The 19954-nt window shown below is 37.1% G+C and overlaps 1 protein-coding gene across 2 annotated transcripts in view; it reads left to right on the top strand.

Moving 5' to 3' along the window:
* CLCN3 (chloride voltage-gated channel 3) overlaps positions 1-19954 on the top strand; it is a 56575-nt gene that overhangs the window by 10438 nt on the left and 26183 nt on the right. For both annotated transcript variants that reach the window (XM_015814534.1, XM_015814518.1), the window contains exons 2-6: positions 11241-11404; positions 12146-12245; positions 14885-15072; positions 17456-17578; positions 18389-18595. In XM_015814534.1, the coding sequence (XP_015670020.1) occupies positions 11241-11404; positions 12146-12245; positions 14885-15072; positions 17456-17578; positions 18389-18595 (782 nt within the window). The remainder of the gene's footprint in view (positions 1-11240; positions 11405-12145; positions 12246-14884; positions 15073-17455; positions 17579-18388; positions 18596-19954) is intronic.

Here is a 19954-nt window from a genome sequence, read left to right as displayed (position 1 = left end):
CCAACCGCTTGCTTCTTCGGCTGGAGCGATTGCAAGGGCTTGCATGGTCCCCAAGGGCCACTGACGCGCTCCCCGCCGCTGGTGACCATGCAAGCCCTTGCAATTGCTCCAGCCGAAGAAGCAAGCGGCTGGGAGGCCGCGGCGGCGCCTACCTCCTGCGCCCGTCAGCTGGCGACCCCCGGACCTGCGCCCGTCAGCTGGAATGTCAGGCAACGATTTGGCCAGTGCGGAGGGCGAAGGGGAGGCCGCTGCAGCGCCGAACTCCTGCGCCCGTTAGCTGGTGACCCCCGGACCTGCGCCCGTCAGCTGGGAGGTCTGGAGACGGAGCCGGCTGGCGTGGAGGGCGATGGGGAAGCGGTGGCTCGGCGGGCGGGGTCCTGCCTGCGCGCGAATGTCAGGCCCACCCGCCCCATCTGTAAAAGAAAACGTCTTCCGCCCAAGCATAACGCCAGCAGTTCTGTGCCACAGAGGCTTGAGACACGGAGGCGCGGGACGCGGAACGGCGCGGTGGGAGGCAGCATTCGCTCCATAAGACGCACAGACATTTTCCCCCATCTTTTGGGGGGGGAAAGTGCGTCTTATAGAGCGAAAAATATGGTAACTCTTCCTCCGTTGGTAAATCTTCATTTTTCTAATGTTGAGTGAATACAATTCTCGCTGCAGTTAATACATGTAAAATTAGATATATACACTCTTTCTCATAATTTCCTACAATTATGCCTAACAAAAATAATTCTGGCTTAAAATCTATATTTTTTTTGTAATTTTTCTCTAACCATATGTGTATTCTTGACCAGAATCTTTTAGCTTTGGGGCGTGCCTGGTTTTTGTCTACATTTCCAACAGTTGCTAGATATGTTTTAAAACATTTTTGCTAACCTCACCAGTGTTAAATGCAATCTATAGAACATTTTGTATAGATTTTCTTTGTACGCCAGCACTCTTGTTATTTTAGAATTTCTTTCCCAAAGGCTTTGCCAATTTTCTAGTTCTATGTTATCTCCAAATATCTTTGCCCATGTTATCATTGTTTATTTAACTTGTTCCTCTTCTATCTTTAAACTTAACATATATTTATAAAGTTTCTTAATTTTTCATGTGATGTCAGTAATATCTTGTCAAATTCTGTCTGTTTTTTATAAAATCCAGATGTTTTAACATCTTTTTCATATCTTGTTTGGATTTGCAGATATGGCCACCATGGTAGGTCAATACCCTATTCTAATTCTTGTCTGTGTTTTAATTTCCCTTCATTATTCAAAATGTCTTTATAAGTCACAATTTTCTCATAGTTAGGTTTGTTGAGAGCCATCCAGGTATTTTCATGTAAATTTTTGCTTTTTTCCCCATTCTAAAAAAAGTGCATTTCTTATATAATGATATTGAAAGTATCTGTGTATTTTATTCTTCTCATACCATAGGAAGGCATGCCACCCAAGTTGTAGATCATGTCCCTCTAGGTATAGTAGTCTTTTATCTCTTTAAGGGTTATCCTCTCTTTTAGCCATGTTAATACAGCTACTTGATAATACAAAGTCCAGTCCGGCAGTCCAAAACTTCCATTTTGTTTTGCTTCTTGAAGCATTTTCAATCTAATTCTGGCTTTTTTTTCTTGTGAAATGAATTTCAGTATTAATTTATTTAGTTCATCAAAGAAGTTTTTCCCCCAATCTTATAGGTATTGTTTGAAATAGAAAAGGTATTTTTGGTAGAATATTCATCTTCACTGTTGCTATTCTCCCCAGCATTGAAAGTTGTAAGTTTTTCCATTTTTCCAAGTCTACTTTTATTTGTTTTAGTAATTTTACATAAGTATCTTCTTTTATTGTTGTACATCTTGCTATTAAATAAATCCCCAATTTTTTTTTTAACTATTTGGAGACCTGTTTTTTCTGAGAGTTGATTTTTTTTGTTTTTCTGTAAGGTTTTTAGTTATCACTTTGGTATTTTCTTTATTTTCAGACCTGCAACATCTCCAAATTTTTCTATCTTTTTCATAAGCTTGTAATTTGTATTTTTCATCTTTTATCTCCAATCCTTTAATTTCCATATCTTGCCTAATGTTTCTGTTTAATACCTCCATTGTTAATATAAATAATAATGGGAATAATGGACACCCTTGTCTTGTGCCTTTTTTGATATTGAAGTTTTCTGTAATGTCCCCATTTACTATTACTTTAGCTGTTTGTCTATAATAAATATATTTACGAAGTTTTCTCCAAAATCCATTTCCTCTCATTATTGAATCATGAACTGCCAATTTACGTTGTCAAAAGCCTTCTGTGCATCTAGAAATAATAACACCATCTGCTTACCTGGATGGATTTCATAATATTCCAAAATGTCTAGAATCATTCTTAAGTTATTTTTTATTTGTCTTTTGGGTAGGAATCCATTTTTATCTCTCTATATAAATTCAGTCAAAAATTTCTTTAATCTTTCAGCTATTATTGAGGCAAACATTTTATAGTCCATGTTTAATAAAAATATTGGTCTATAATTCTTTATTCTTTAGGTCTGAGTCTTCTTTAGTTATTAAAGTGATCGTGTTAGCTTCAGTCCATGTATTTGGTATTTTACTCTCTAAAAGTACTTTGTTACACAGTTCTTTCATTAATGGGCTTAATGTGTCTTGTAGACATTTATAAAGCTCTGGAGTCTTATCACTTTTTTGGCTTTTTATAGCCTCTGTCACCTCCATCATTGATATTTTTTCATTTAAAATATTTGTATATTCTCTGGGATTTTTGGTAGATCCGCTTTTTTATATATTGCTTTATCTTTTCTTGAGAGGTTTCCTCTGTATCATAAATTATCTCATAAAAGTCTTTGATTATTTTTTTAATTATGTCATTTTGAAACTGTAAATCTCCTTTTGGATCTTGCAGTTTGTTTATCAATTTTTTCTCTCTTTTTTCAATTTATATGCTAGCCACCTCCCTGGTTTATTGGCATTTAAAAAAAATATCTGTTTGGCCCTTTTAATTTGTTGCACCATTTTTTCAGCCTCTGCTATGTTTATTTTATGTTTTATTATTTCCATTTGTTTTTTAAATGTTTTATTTTGTGGATCTATTTGTAGTTCTGATTCTAATTTCATAAATTCTTCCTTTAACTTTAGCTGTTGTTACTTTTTTCTTTATTCTTTTTCGCCATATAGGTTATAGCCAACCCTCTGAAGTATGCTTTAGCTGTGTCCCACACATTTTGAAGCAATGTCTCTTCTTTTTTATTTATTTTGAAAAAGAATTCCATTTCCTTTGTTGCTATTTGTATAAATTCTTTCTCTTTCTTTAATGATTTGTTCAGGTACCATCTTAGTTTTTTCTTGGTTCCTCTCCAAGTCATCTTTATTGGGTTGTGATCTGCTCATATATTGGGTTCTATCTCAATCTCTTGTATAGTCGTGCTTAGTTCAGGAGATATCCATATCATATCAATTCTGGACCATGATTTGTGTCTGAATAGAATGTATATTGTGGTTTTTTGGGGTTCTTTTCTCTCCATATGTCCTAAATACAGATTTTTTCTACCATTGTAAAAAAAGTTTTAGGTAATATATTCTTTCCTTTCTTCCCTATTTTACTACTTTTATAGTCCAGTATTCCATCTACTATTGCATTAAAGTCTCCCATTAAACAAATGTTTTGATATTCCAGTTTCACTACTTTTTTATGTACTTTTTGGTAGAATTCTTTTTGTTTGTTGTTAGGTGCATATATTGCTACCATCAGTATCAGTTTTTGGTTTATCATTATTTCCACCATTAATATTCTTGTCTGCATAGATTTGTTTGGGATTCATTATTTTTTTGATATATAACGCTATTCCTCTTTTCTTTTGTTGTGCTAGTGCAAAGTGAAGTTTCCCAATTTTCGGTTGTTCCAACAATTTGTAGTGTTGTCTCTTAATATGTGTTTCTTGGAGATAATGTCCATTTTTAATCTTTGTAATAGTGTAAAAACAATTTTTCCTTTTTGTAGGGGAGTTCAATCCGTTTATATTCATTGAAAGAATCCCATTTTCCTTCTTCATCTCCTTCAATTATGGTTAGGTCTTAATCTTCTAGTTATTCTTATCTGTCTCTGTTCTCTTGCTCTTACCACTTCTTCTGTATTTGTATTTTCAGTTTCTCCTTCCTCCTTTGGCTTAGCTGCTTCTTCTATTACCGTTTCTTCCTGTCTCTTTGTTTCTCTCTCTAGACGAAATCCCAAACTATCTCCTTCCATAAAACCTTTATGGTTGTCATAGAACTCCAATGCCTTAAGTGGCTTGTCCAGTCTGTATCTTTTTCCATTCCAGTTAATTAAGATTCCTTCTGGAATCAGCCATCTAAAATTTACTACTTTTTCAATTAATTTTCTAGTTAAGAATTGATATTCTCTTCGTGCATCTCTCATTCTCCTGGGAATCTGCTTCAGGACTACGATTTCTTTTTCTTTATATCGCAGAGGGTCATCTCTCACTCTTCTCAAAATCTCATTCCTTATGGATCTTTTAACGAATCTAACCTGTACTTCTCTAGGGACTTTATTTCTTCTTGCATAGCTTGAATTGATTCGAAATATTTGGTCTAGCTCTCCTTCCATTTCCTGTTTCCAGATTTCCAGTGCTTCAGCTAATAGCTCTGTTATCAGATCTGCAAGATCCTCTTCCTTATCCTCTATTATGTTTTGGAATCTTAGGAAGTATCTTAGGAAGTAAGATGCCTTTTCCATTTCCATGACTGCCATTGAATCTTTCAGCTTCTAGTTCTCATCTTTCAATTCTTCCAACTTTTGGTCGGACTCTAGTGACTTGTCTTCTACTTTTTGAATTCTTTGTTTATTTTTTGTGACTATCTGTTTAAAGTTTTCTAATTGAGAATCTATGTTGTTAATTTTTTTATTCATTTTATCAAAGTTATCATTCATCTCATGATTTTTCCTTGTGTTGTCCTTGTGAGAGGAAATTGCTTCTTGAATCGCTTGTAAAGTCGCTTACATCTCCTTCTGGAAGTTATTAGCTTTTTCTTGTTGAAGTATTGCTTCAATTGATACACCAGACTTGCAGAGGCGGAGGATGGGGCTGAGGGCGCTTTCTTACCAGTTTTAGTTAAATTTGGAACACTCATTTTATTTCTACTCCCCAAATCTTTTATCAAACTCTAATACTTTTTCCCAATGCCTGCCTTAAACCAAGCCATTAGCATTATATTCAACACAATATATCTTTTAAAATTATCTTAGGTAACTCTTATAGTCCTTATCTGTAGTCTCTAAATCAATAGGCTCTCTTAGCAGAGAGGTAAAAGCAAAAAAAAAAGTTTATAATACACTTCTATAGGTAGGACTCACTTACAGGAATGATTGTTCAGGGTCCAAAATTGTCCCTCAATCAAAGTTTATAATCCATCAAGATCTACTATTTGATTTGATAGTCCATAGGCCTTCTCCAAGGAGTATCTCCAATATTTCACTTTCCACTGTCTATAAATAGTTCTCCAATCAAACATTAAAAATTTGTAATCCACTAGGCTCCCCAAACAAATAGGAGAGAGAAAAAGAAAAAAAGGAAAAAAGAGAAAAATAAAAAGGAAAGCATAGAATTTATCCCAAAGTCCAACGCTGCCCATTTGCCAAGGTTTTAATCCAAAATGTCTTGCTTGCAGCAATTCCTTACCGCTCACTCTATCTTTAAATGGCTTGTGAAATCACAGCTCAAACAGTACTTATAATCCAAAAAAGCCAGATGGCTTCGAAGTAGTTTATATTTTTTAGTTATAATCCATCCTGCAGAGAAAAACAGCCCAAAGAAAATCTTCTCTTTTTTCAGCTATAATCCACAGGACTGTGAAGGTCAGGGACATCAAAGGGTTTAGACCAGGGGTGTCAAACTCAATTTCATTGAGGGCCGCATCAGCATTGCAGTTGCCCTCGGGGGGGTAGGGGTGTGTGGCTAGGGTGGGTGCGGCCTACTGGGTGGGCGGGGAGGGAGTGGGTGTGGCCTACTGGGTGGGCATGGCCAGCTCTACATTGTTCGCATCAATGGTGCCTGTGGGGGCCTGGGCAGGAGTGGGACAGATCTGAGGGTCTCTGACAGAAGGGGGTGGGACCAGGGCAAGTGCCAAGGCATGGTCCACTGGAGGAGTCTCACTGTTCCTCTCAGGCCATTTGGGGGGGCTGGATGGTGGTGCGGGCTGCCCGGAGCCCTGGGCAGCAGAGGTCAAATGCCCAGCCTGGCCCTCGAGCACCCATGGCACCAAGCCCAGCCCCACTTCCCCAAGGGGGTGCCCAGCTGCACTTACCTCCTCCTCAAGGCTGCTGCTGCTGTGCTTGCTCTCCTTAGCCAGGTTATTCATAATGGGTACCAGGGCAAAGTCAGAGGGAGACTGAATGCGTTTCAGCATAGATGGCCCCACAAAATTGTATATTGGTTCCCGGCCGGCCGGCCTGGGCCAGGGCCAAGGCAGGGGGGCCATTCCCTCACTGTTTCCAGGATGGCTTCACGGGCCACATGAAACCATTTCGCGGGCCGCATCTGGCTCCCGGGCCTTGTGTTTGACATGTCTGGTTTAGACTGAGACACTATGTCTGGGCGTCAAGCCAAGTTCTAACACTCCAGACAAAATATAGATAAGGTTTATGGCAGGTTTAGTGTAGTCTTTTCTCTTGCCACTAGATGTCATTAGATGCCCATTTGTAATTTTCCAGTAGTTTTTTAAAAAGTTCAGCTCTGATACTCTCCAATAAAAATATAAAAAGGTTTAAAAGTATTAAAGCTCCCCAAACTTTTCTTTTTTCTGTTTCTCTCTTTTATATCTACAATGATATTGTAGACTTCTCTGTTTTCCCCCATGAAAACTTAAACCGCTTTTATTCTGGAGGGAGGAGTAACCCTCCCTTCCTTTAGTCCTGGAGATTTTGTTACTTTCAGATACTTTTTTCCAGAACAGGGTTTATGATCGTAGAAGAAAGAAAGTAGTCTCACCCAGGTCCAATGTGTTGCTCGTGCTTATTTAGAATTGCTTTTCCTCCAGCGGTCAGCAGGTTCCGACTGGCTGCATAAATGCATCCAGTCTTTCTCCTGCCGATCCTGAGGGTTCCTTGGATCTAGCGGGTCGGTTACCACCTTCCCGCAATTGACAAAGGTCCCCTCTTGGTCAGTCACCTCTACGAGGCAACTTTCGGTCTTTTTCGGATCTCCAGCAGGAAGAAATTGGGCGTGGGAATCAGAGCCCTGTTTCCCTGCGCCTGCCTTGCCACACCGACGAAACCGGAAGTTGGGCTTTCTAACTAAATGTTCCAGCCCCTATCTAACTGACAGAAATGACCTTGGTTCCCACAGGACAGTAAATTGTTTAGACTAGTAGAAATCCTCCATCTCCCCCCCCCCCAATCCTGTGGCAACTTAGAACGAAGAAAATGGCTGCAGCTAGGTTTGTTGTAGAGTTGACAGTTCTTTTTTAAAAAGAAATGTTTATTTATGGGATTAATGGATATTCAACCCTGTAGTCTTCACATTCCTGAGTCATTTGAATGTTAAGAATACTTGGTGCAGTCAGGATAATCTGTAGATGGAACTTTATATGCGAGTTTCATAATATCAGGTAGATAACAGTGTTCCAAAGAGAGCTGATTTAAAATAACTGAAGGGGGACAGGAAGCCAGTCCTTATTTCTTTTTTGTTGAAAAACTGTGTTGTTCATCTGTATTGTTCTTCATTATCAGTAGGTTTCTCATTTCTAATTATAAGCATGACTGTGTTATTGGGAAATTAATTTCAAATATTTGTTTGATCAAATATTACAAAGAACGAGTTTATTGGTACAGCCAGAAAAAATTGCAAAGCCATTAGAGCATAAAACATGTTTAATGTTAATATAACTATAGAGATTGCTGCCTTTTATTGGTTGCATTATTATATATTCTGCAAAAATTCATTCCTGTGATTGGTTGATTGATTGATTAATGGATTGAAGGAACTGATATGGCCTTCCTTCATATACACAGTAATCTTAGGTGACTCATAATAACAACCAATCAAAACATAGCAAATACCCATACTTTTATACCAAGTTCTTCCAATTAAGTGAAAGACCCAGTAAATCTTTCCATTAACTTTTATAGTTGGTGGAGCAACATAAAAAGTTTTTAGGCCCCATATCTCAGCAATCTATATTATATAGGTTGCTATATTATAGTAGCAAGTATATCTTAATGAATATAGAATGAATTCAGTTGCAAAACAGAAATATAGTGAAGGAAAAAGTCGTTGTTGAGATATGGACCTGCATTTGCGACCATTGCAGCATCCCCACTGTACGTGATCAGAATTCAGGCACTTGGAAACCAGTGTGTATTTATAATAGTTGTGGTGTCCTGTGGTCATGTAATTGTCATTTGCAACTTTCCCAACCAATTTCTGGCAAACAAAGTCAGTGGGGGAAGCCGAATTGCAGTTGTTAAGTGAATCATTACAGTTGTTGAGACAATCATGAATCACTTAACAATGGCAATCACTTAACAACCATGGCAAAAAAGAGTATAAAATCAGGCATAACTCACTTAACCACTGCTTGGTCCCAATTGTGGTTGTAAGTCATGGACTACCTATATATGTTTGTAGGCAGAAAATATATTTGTCTCCCCTAAAGTCACCCAGTAAGCTTCAAGACAAATTGTGAATTTAAATCTTGGCCTCCATGATCCTAATCTAGTGCTATTAACCACTACATTTTTATGGTTATATTGTTATCAATAAGCTGTTTAGTTGAGAAACAGTGGGTTTGCTATTAATTTGTATTGTATTTATTTGATAAATATCTAATTATAAGAAAACAAGGAATTTATAGCCATAAGAAGGACAAATAAAACCATTCCATATTGGAATTTGATGGTATTTATGCATATTTATTTGAAAGAAATAGATTTGGTTTCTGGGACATTGAAATGTTAGATTGCATATGTTTAAATGACTTTATCTGATTAATAATTTTTATCAATATTTTTTTCTAAGAAGAAACTACGTTAGCAGCTTAGTTTTGAATGCCATTGGAACTGGGTCATACAGCTAAAATTAGGAATTTTAGTGGGCTCTTTTTCACTAAACATGTTGGGAAATAGATGCTTGGGAGGCATGTAGGATCACAATATAACCTGTCAGCAGAACTGTTGTTTCCACTCAGTGGGAATTAAGAAAATTATTAGTAGAAGTGTGATTGGGTGGGTGGGAGTAGGCTGCTGTAGACTAGTCATTCATGCACACAGCTAGTGTTCTGAAAGTTTCTCTGCTCTTCTTTTGAAACATGTTACTTGAAACTTGTTAGCTAATACTTGTTAGCTAATACCTATTTTGATGAGCCACTTATAACCAAGGACACTTTCGGAGCATTTCTTCAGCTGATTGGTTTTCTGAATTGCTAAAAACATAATTGTGCAAGGAAGGTAATTATGTGAAAAATGTATTTGATGAAAGTCTAGAAAATAGATGGAATGATACTAGACAAATATAAAAAATGCCTAATTGCGAAATAAACAACAATGCTCACAGTGCTGTCTAATGTCTATGTGTATTTTCCCATGTAATATGGCTGTAGTATATTGTTGGTATTTATTCTCTTATTGTCTTCATTATTATTCTTCTGTTGCTTTGCATGTACACTGAGAGCTTCTGCACCAGAGACAAATTCCTTGTGTGTCTAATTACACGGCCAAATAAAGTAATCAATTCAATTCATTTTTTTCCAATGTGCCTGATTCAATTTCTTTCCTTTTGTATACAGTAAACTTTATCACAAATGGATAAGCTTTGGTGGCCATTAGGCTGCACTTAGGTTTTTGAAGACAGTGTTGGCTTCAGTGGGTGAAGCAACAATGTATAAAGATTGGGACCATATAGTTCTGTATCTCTCCCCCTCCCCCGTCCCTCCCAGTATTGATCAAAATATTAATTCCTCCTATCTCCCTAATTTATGTTTCTTTAGAGCATATGCAGTTTTATTTCCTCCCTCAGAATGGCAGTAAATTGTCCTGCCAGTTTTGACTACTGTTGTTGGATGGGACTTTGATGATCTCCTAAGTGGGTTCTTTATGGATATTAATAATACTGTATATTTGCCTTCTGTTTGCAGTGTCAATATTTTCTACAGGTTTTTCCTCCATCCTTCAATTTCATACAGTGCTCTGTTCTTGACTGTCTTATTTCTTTTCATAATTTCTAGATACCTTCTGTTAACAATAGTTAATTTACTAAAATGCAGTTTAAAGGGATAAGTACATTTAAACGATAATTTACTAAATACTTGTATATTTATCTCCTATATAGATTGCTTCTTAGTGTCTAATTTTTTTTAAAAAATGTGATTATCAAATTATTTATGTTAGCATGACACTTTTACTATTTAAACACTTTTTAGATTGCTAGACTGACCTATCCTAACTAAAGCTGCCTCAAGACACTTTGCTGCTTGATGCAGAGCAGGGGAAAATGACCTTCTTTCCCCAAGAGAAACTAACTAGAGTGGTGACTTTCTCTTTGTTCAGCACTCATAATGAGACAGCAACTGCAAACTCCAATTTACACTTTACATTTCAAGGTAAAATCCTGACTTATATTTGAAAGGCAAGTCATTATATGGCACTACCTTTGCCCACCAGAATCTTACTAGTATTTTGTGCCCTGTAGCATTTGCCATCTTTGCAGCCTCTGTCTTTTATTTTTTGAAAATGTAATTGCAAAAAGAAAAAGAAAAGTAATAATCTACAGCAGGGCTTTGATCCACAGTATTTGATTCTTCATGGCTTCAATTAACCTTTCAATGTATATGGAGAAGTCTTCATTCTTTTTGAAGTTATATAATTTCAAAAGAATGAAGATTTCTCCATATACCCTTTAAAAAAGCTCGCTTACCACTTTGATATATCTTCACAATGGAGTTTCCATTTCAAATGCAACTGAGGCAGGCTGATGCTGAATCAAAGTGATCTGGCAGGAAAGTGGTATTTTGTATTAAAAGACAGAATACATCCTGTAATGCAGCTATTTTGATTGCATGGAAGGAAAGCCTGAGGGAGCACCCCAGTTGTTCCACTGTAAGATACTGCCGCCTCTCCAATTCATCAGGCATAATTTTCCATTTTTTTCTTTGTGCTTTGTATGTAATATATCTGTCTATGTGTATTTCCTTTCCTATTTCCTTTTGCTACTGAATTGTATATTTTCCTTTTTACAGAACTAAGTTACTGTTTATCCTGTTTCAGCTGCAGGAACTCATTATACAATGACAAATGGAGGCAGTATTAACAGTACAACACATTTATTGGATCTCCTTGAAGAGCCCATTCCTGGAGTTGGAACCTATGATGATTTCCACACAATTGATTGGGTGCGAGAAAAGTGCAAAGACAGAGAGAGACACAGAAGGGTATTTAAAATACTTAAATTTACTTTTCTTGACGCGTTTATAAACTGTTTAAGATTAATAGTTGTTGATTTGAAGGCAAGAAAGACCAGTGAGTACAAGGGGGAAGGAGAGCCAGGTGAGTGCCAGGTTGCTGGTGGCCAATGATGTTTTATTCCAGGAGATAGGTAAACACTCATTTGTGAAAAAAAATGTTCTTAATTCTTCTTCTTGTTTCTCATATTAATGTGACATGCTTAAACAATCAGTTTAAACTGCTCAAATGCTTGAATGTTTCTATTTAGATTTTGCCTTATATGTTCATCTGAAAAAATAAGCATTTGCTCACCTTCTGAAACAAGATATTGGTCATCCATCGGTCATCAACCGTTTTTCATACTTAACAACCGTTGCAGTGTCCCTATGGTCATATGGTCAAAATTCAGATGCTTGGCAACTGGCATCTATTTCTGACAGTTGAGTATCCCGGGGTCACATGATCATCTTTTCTGACCTGACAAACAAAATGAATGGGGAAGCTAGATTCACTTAGCAGCTGTGTTGCTAACTTAACAACTGTAGTGATTCACTTAACAACTATGGCAAGAAAGGTCATAATATGGGGCAAAACTCATTTAACAACTGTCTTGCTTAGTAACAGAAATTGGGGGCTCAATTGTCATAAGTCGAGGACTACTTGAACTGTATCTTACTGTGTTAATAAAATTAAAATTTGTATTAATCTAAACTATATATTGTGTCTAGATCAATAGCAAGAAAAAAGAATCAGCATGGGAAATGACAGAAAGTTTGTATGATGCATGGTCAGGATGGCTGGTTGTGACACTAACTGGATTGGCATCAGGTAGAAACTCATTTTTTAATAATATCCTAAGTATGTCGATTCAGAAATAAATTGTGTTGAATTCAGTAGAAACCTACTCCTAGGGAAAGCTCAAGATTCCATCTACAGAAAGACCTTGCTTAGTGACTGTCTTGAGCAATGACTGTTCAAAGTTCCAGTGGTGATAAAAAAGTAACTCTTCTTGCTAATTATCCCAGTGATGGGGAGAACGTTCCAAAGGACAATGGAGTGCAGAAAAGGTGTTATAAGATTTGCCCTTTTATTTGGCTCCCTCTGAGTTTAGTTCCAGAAACCTTCCCCACCATTTGGGCTCATCCAGCTGTTTGGGATTATATTCTTCTGATGCTGTAAAGCAAAGAAAAGCTGAAGTAACATTGTAAACACAGACTTGGTCTTGTGATTTTCCTCTTATCACTTAGCGACCAAGTTGCTGGTTCTAACTGTCATTGCTAAAAGAGGATTGCTTTTATAAGCTTAGGATAACCATAATGCTCAATGAAAACCAGCTAGGGAGCATAGATAGTATTCTCATATTTTTCTGTCTGCTTGGTATTTGAAGCCACACAGTTAATATACATAAGTTATATTTCCCAGCCCTGAATCTCAGTTATGTAATTATTTCTGCTAATTGCAGTAAAAGAGTTCTTTTCACAATACACATTTTATTTCTACTAAAACACTGTGGATCTAGGGTACTTTCTGTTTTTTCCAACTTCTACATATTTGTGACATCCTAACCAGGAAATGCAATTTAACTGCTTCTTTTAAAGTAAGATTGAAAAACAGGATTTATTCCTGAATTGTGGTGGATAGCCTGGAGGAAATGTTGGAATCACAGTTGAGGCTAAAGTGTAAAGTTCTTTTAGAGTTATGTTTTTATCAGAACCCAGTTTTTGGAATATTAAGTTCCTCATATATCAGCATGCACTATATCAGCATAAATTCATGTTATCAAGAACTGTGTCTAATGTCCTTTGTCCTAAGGTGACTATATTTTTCAGTGATTCACTTGCAATTCACTCTCCCAAAGGTGTTCTTCAATTTATATGGACATCTGCTTGCTTAGTAGTTATTTAATTACTTGTTGTTTTCCTCTTTCTTGAAACATAATTACGATTTATAAAAATACAAAAGGTTATATGGCTGCAAGTTAATCATATGGACCAGTACATATCCCCAAAGGTACAGATAACCCAACATCTTATGGAAATATTAAATTATAGGTGGTTCTCAACTTATGACCGGTCATTTAATGACTATTCAAAGTTACAATGTACTTTTAAAAAAGCTACTTATAACTATTGCCCCACCACCACCATGGTCATGTGATTGCATTTTGGGCGTTCGGCAAACAGGCTCACATTTATGACTACAATTTGCATTTTTTTACCTGTTTCTAGTGTTTTTTGCCAGTTTCCAACCCAATTGAGAAAATGGATTTGTTAACAACCACATGATTTATTTAATGACCACATGATTTGCTTAACAACCACAGTGACTCATTTTATGACTGTCATGGTGCCTCAACAACCACAAAAACTTATGACTAAAATTCTGGGCTCCATTGTGATTGTAACGACTACCTGTAGAGATTAAGTATGTTAACTATCATTTCAATTCTGATAATTATATGGCATGGAACAGAGGAGTTTTATGTCTGTTCTTCTCCTGCAGTTTCTTTTGTCCTCCAAAAAACTGTGAAGTTAACTATTTTCTGGAACAGCATCACAAGAAGTTGCCAGAAGTGTTAAGAGAATTAAGAGAAATTAGAAATATATTTAATGGTGACTATTTGCAAATAGAGGAGCTTTGTAGAAGAATAACTTGGACAGTAAAATTTTGTTTGTTTATTAAAAAGAATGTACAGAAATTATATTAATCTACACATTTATTTTCATGCATTCAGTACATAGGTCCATTAGAAACAATGTGTATTGTTATTGTAATGTTACAATATGTATGCCTTAATCATGCATATTTAATTATGAAATGAGCAATTAAGCATGTATTCCAAGTTAGTAATAGCTGGTTGACTCAGTACCATTGGTTGCTTTCTTTGCTTATTTATCTCCAAAGCATCAGACTGCTGGAGCTATGAACATATGGATTTTGCTTATGGTTTACCCCAACAAAAACTAACATATGAACTAATAGTGAAATGTTAGAATGGGAAATGAAGAAATCAGGATTTTTACATCAATCTCCATTTATGAATAGAGATACCAGAATCAAATTTATTACTGTATACATTAGAACCCCTTCTTTTAACATGTTTTATAATTGTATGGTTATTTATTGTTATATTACTATGTTTTGTTACACTAATTTTATATTAATTATAAATACTAGCATGAAACAGCATGATTATAAAGCTTTATACAATGTTTATTTTTTCCAAAGTATGTCCCACTGTTCATGATACTATGTAACATGCTATATTTTAATATGAAAAATAAAGTCAGTAAATTAAAGACACAGTTATGATGTGTCAGCATTTTTGTAAAACCATTTATAGAAAGTAATATTTAAAATATTTATTACAAAAAAGCAACCTCAGTAAGACTTGTGTTTTTAGTACATTATGATTTTGAGCCTGTCTATTCTCTGAAAGTATGGAACATTCTGTATTTATGGACTAGGTGCTTTGGCTGGATTGATAGATATTGCTGCAGATTGGATGACTGATTTAAAGGAAGGCATTTGTCTCAGTGCCCTGTGGTTCAATCATGAACAATGTTGCTGGGGATCTAATGAAACAACATTTGAAGAAAGAGATAAATGTCCATCATGGAAAACATGGGCAGAATTAATAATTGGTCAAGCAGAGGTAAGTAAAGTCTTTAAAGAGAAATCAGTGCCTTGATGAGTTAACCCTATCTAACAAATAGGAAAGTTTTTTCTAGATCAGAATAGAGCTGGAAGGGACCTTGGAGGTCTTCTAGTCCAGCCCCCTGCTCAAGCAGGAGACCCTATACCAGGGGCATCAAACTGCCAGCCTGTGGGCCGGATGCATCATCGAGAAACCACGCCCACCCCATTGCCAGCAATGGCAAAAAAGCTCCAATACATTGACGTCGTGAGTTTGACATGTCTGCCCTATACCATTTCAGACAAGTTTCTGTCCAGTCTCTTCTTAAAAACCTCTAGTGTTGAAGCACCCACAACTTCTGAAGGCAAGCCGTTCCACTGGTTATTCACATTGTTAGGAACTTTCTCCTTAATTCTAGGTTACTTCTCTCCTTGATTAGTTTCCATCCATTGTTTCTTGCCCTGCCCTCTGGTGCTTTGGAAAATAAATTGATCTCCCTCTTCTTTGTGGCAGCTACCCAAGTACTGGAATACTGCTATCATGTCACCCCCAGTTCTTTTCTCTAGACTAGCCGTACTCAATTCCTTCAAGGCTATTTATTTATTTCAAAGATTTGTATGGCTATACATCTTAAAACACAGCTCTGGGAGGCTCATATCAACAATAAAACCCAGAACTATAAAATCATCTTCTATCTATATAAATAAAAATGTAAATGTTCGTTTGTTCAAAATCTTAAATCTCCGAAAGTTCTTCACCGATTGCTTTGAAATTTTCACACAACATTGCATTCGAATACGTGCTTGTTTTTATATACCTACATTGTATAGATGTCACACCTGTGACAGGTAAAAACATGCTTTTTTTGAAAAACAGCACCATCTGTTGGACGTAAAAGCAACACACACTTTTACCAGACTGAGCCACAGCAACGCGTGGCTGGGTACAGCTAGTATATAAATAAAAATGTAAATGTTCGTTTGTTCAAAATCTTAAATCTCCGAAAGTTCTTCACCGATTGCTTTGAAATTTTGACACAACGTTGCATTCGAATACGCGCGTGTTTTTATATACCTACTATTATATAGATGTCACACCTGTGACAGGTAAAAACATGCTTTTTTGAAAAACAGCACCATCTGTTGGACGTAAAAGCAACACACTTCTTTTCCATTTAACCAAGACTGAGCCATAGCAACGTGTGGCCGGGTACAGCTAGTAATCTATAAAAACAAAACTCGGTACCTCAGTCATCTCCACAACCAATTCCAGATATCCTCATTCAAGCCCAATACCAGGGTAAAAAGCCAGGTTTTGATGGCCTTCCAAAAGGCAAAATGATACTTTATCAAGCATTGTTTCTGTAATGAATTAGCTATTTAACAAAATATTAAAGGGCGTTTTTGTTAACCATATTTGAGGGATGAGATTTTTAGGGCTGGAACTTTTTCAATCAGTATATATATTTTGTCTCCTTACAACACTACTAAAACTTATCCTATCATATTTTTCTTCATTTTTTTCTGCATGCTGTAAATCAGTCTTTTTGGACAATAAATATAGGCAGTCCTTTACTTAATGACCACCTGGAACCAGAATTTCCGTTGTGAAAGGATGTAATTGTAAAGTGCAACTGCATTGCTTAGCAATGGCAATCCTGCAGTCCGGGTTGCTGTTGTTAAACAGTTCCCAGGGTTATTAAGCAAGGCAATTTCCTGTTGGCGTCCCACAAAGTCAGTGTAGAAACCAGTAGGAAGTTTCCAGTCCCAGGCCAGTAGGCAGGTAAGTAGTTGCTCAGCTGGGGAAAAGAGCAAGTGGGTGTGCAGAGAGGCAAGATGCAGTGAAGGTCAAGGAGCACGCGTAAGGGTGCTATGTGGGACATGGATCAGGAAGGTTGTGTGAATGTGCAATGAGAGGGATGCGTAAGAAGCATAATGTGGATTGGGGAAGATGTACAAAGCCAGCATGGCTCTAGCACTGAAGGGCTGGGGAAGAGTGTAAAATGGAGAAGATTTACCCCAGTGATTTGAAACTTTCCTTGCCAGGTTCCGCATTAACTTTGGGGGAAACCTGCACTGAAGGTGACAAATGGAATTGGTGTAATTGTGGGGCACTATAACTGGCCATAAGTGCGAACTAGTTGCTAAGATCCAGATTGGAATGATGTCACTGCAGAGGTAATGGGATTCAAAACTCTGAGGACCAGTCATAACCACCATTCATTTAGCATTGTTGTAACTTTAAATGGGGATGAGCAAATGGTCATAGGTCCAAAGGCCTATCAGTGTTCTACATAATATGTGTGATCATAAAGTGTGATGTGTTTGTAAGCTTGCTTTTAAAGCTGGGAATCTATTTGAAAAATAAGTGATTTGCTAAAGTTTATTTCGTTTTGTTTTAGGGACCAGGTTCCTATATAATGAACTACATAATGTACATTTTCTGGGCTTTGAGCTTTGCTTTCTTAGCAGTTTCTTTGGTGAAGGTGTTTGCACCTTATGCTTGTGGATCAGGGATACCAGAAGTAAGAAATGAATTATATTTATCCTAATTGTGCTGAAAATAAATTTATGAAAAATATTGTTGTATATAATTAACTGTATATTGTTGTTTATAGAAGAAATAAGAAACTAAAATTTGATGAAAGAAACCAGGCTGTCAAGATTGTAATTTAGAATAGAGATTTTAAATATTCTCAAACATTATTAAGAAATATATTAATATAGCTTTTGGAAAATTAAAAGAGAATTCTATTGTATAATTTGAGAGAAAATTTCTACATTTTTTATAGTTGTTACCTTAGCTAGAAATTTGACTGCCTTTTTTTAAATATATGATTGTAAAAGCAGATTAACCTATATGTAGATATATAATACATTTGGAAGAAAGTAGCAGAAATTCCTTACAATAGATTATCTTTGGTTTTTCTCTGGAATCTTAATTTTTATTTCATGTATACTGAATGGAAAATACTGGTTGATAAAAGAAGGGATTATTACAGCAGACATTAAAATTCTAAAAATGAGCACTTAAAATATATGTTAAGAGATAATGTATTTAAATAATACATATAAATAATAACTGCATAATACATGTCAACATACCTAAATAATCATATTATTGTATATTATGTTAGAAATTCAACAATAAATATTGTAACATTAATTTATAATTAATTCTATATGCATAGATTTGGTCAGCAGTCAGATAAATAATCCTTTCAAAGACTCAAAAATATTAAGAATTACAAATAACTAAAATAGAGCCATAAATTCTGAAAAGGATAAATATTTTGAGAAACATTTCTTCAGAATGTACTTTTCTTCTCTTACAGATCAAAACAATATTGAGTGGCTTCATCATTAGAGGGTACCTGGGCAAGTGGACACTGATGATTAAAACAGTCACTTTAGTCTTGGCTGTAGCCTCAGGCTTGAGCTTAGGGAAAGAAGGCCCTTTGGTACATGTTGCCTGTTGCTGGGGAAACATCTTTTCGTACCTCTTCCCCAAGTACAGCACAAATGAAGCAAAGAAAAGAGAGGTATGTCCTTTTTTATCTTCAGTTTTTAATTTCAGTAGAACTTGCAAGACATTTCAAATTCAAAAAATTTAAAATTACATGTGAACTGTATGTAATTTGATAGTCTTATTGGAGGTGTTCCAAATACTACATTTTAAATTGGCAAATCTCTAATTTTTCATGTATAGCAGGACCTTTTTGTTATAAAAAACATCCTTGTATTAATACAGTAAAGTTTGGTTTTGTAACATGGAAAGCAGTGTTATTGACTTAATAGATTAATTTGATAAGCAATCAAGACTAAATGTAGAAGTATACACATAATAAAATGCTGTTCAGGAGTTCATTTAGCATGTTATAGTCTTAGAAACAGGTTAGTAATGTAAAGCAGGGCTTTTCAACTGGTAGTATGCGTACCACCTGTGGTATTTTGGCACCTGGCAGGTGGTACGTGACCGTCCTAGAGAAGTGGTAGCGGGGTGGAGAGGAATGAGCTGAAGCGGAGACAGCACTGCACAAGCCTGAGGGAGAGACAGCTGGAGCTGCAGGGCTGTTGGGGCTCAGCAGAAGCACCAGGATCAGTGCCGGGCTCCAGCTGATCGGCGCTTCCAGAAGCTGGAAGTGTGCTGAAAAGAAAAGGGGGAGAGAGGAGAGGATATAAAAGGAGGTTTTGGCGGGAAAGGGCCAGCAAGAGGCTGCCCCCGCCCTGCCCCCTGGGTTCATGAAGAGGAGGCGGCAAGCCCCCGGCATCTCTGCTGACCAATGAGAAAGAAAAAAGAAAAGCGAAGCGCTTCCCTTTTCCCCAGGACACCAGTGCTCTTGTGCCTTCTTTGTGCACCCCCAGGGGATGGGGCAGAGACGACGGGGGAGCCCTCGCTGGCTCCAGGGCTGCCCCATGGATCTAAGGGTGAGCGCATTCTGGCTTTGATGGTCCCCACCGGTAGATCAGCGGCATGCCCGCTCGCTGAGCTAGCCTCGCAGCCAGCAGGCTTCCCTTTCACCAGGACTGCCCCTGCCTGTGTGGGATAGCGACAGCCAGTGGCAGCATGGCCACTGGCAGTGCTGGCAATCTCTCCCCCTCCCATCATCCCTTCCTGAGCGTGGAGGGAGGGAGGGAGGGAGGGAGGGAGGGAGGGAGGGAAGGAAAGAAGGAAGGAAGGAAGGAAGGAAGGAAGGAAGGAAGGAAGGAAGGAAGGAAGGAAGGAAGGAGCGAGCTTGGAAAGGGACTGCCTTCTGAGCACTTCTCAGGTTTATTTATTTTAGCTGCCAGAGGCTCCCAGCAGGAGGTTTCCCATTTTTTTTTTCAATATAAAATTTATTGTTTTTCAACATAGAAAAAACATCACAAGTATTTCACAATGCTTTATAGAAAAAAAAAAA

Source organism: Protobothrops mucrosquamatus, unplaced genomic scaffold (assembly GCF_001527695.2).
Source record: "Protobothrops mucrosquamatus isolate PMUCROS unplaced genomic scaffold, P.Mucros_1.0 scaffold_88, whole genome shotgun sequence".
NCBI lineage: Eukaryota > Metazoa > Chordata > Lepidosauria > Squamata > Viperidae > Protobothrops > Protobothrops mucrosquamatus.
This window is presented reverse-complemented; position numbering and strand designations above follow the sequence as displayed.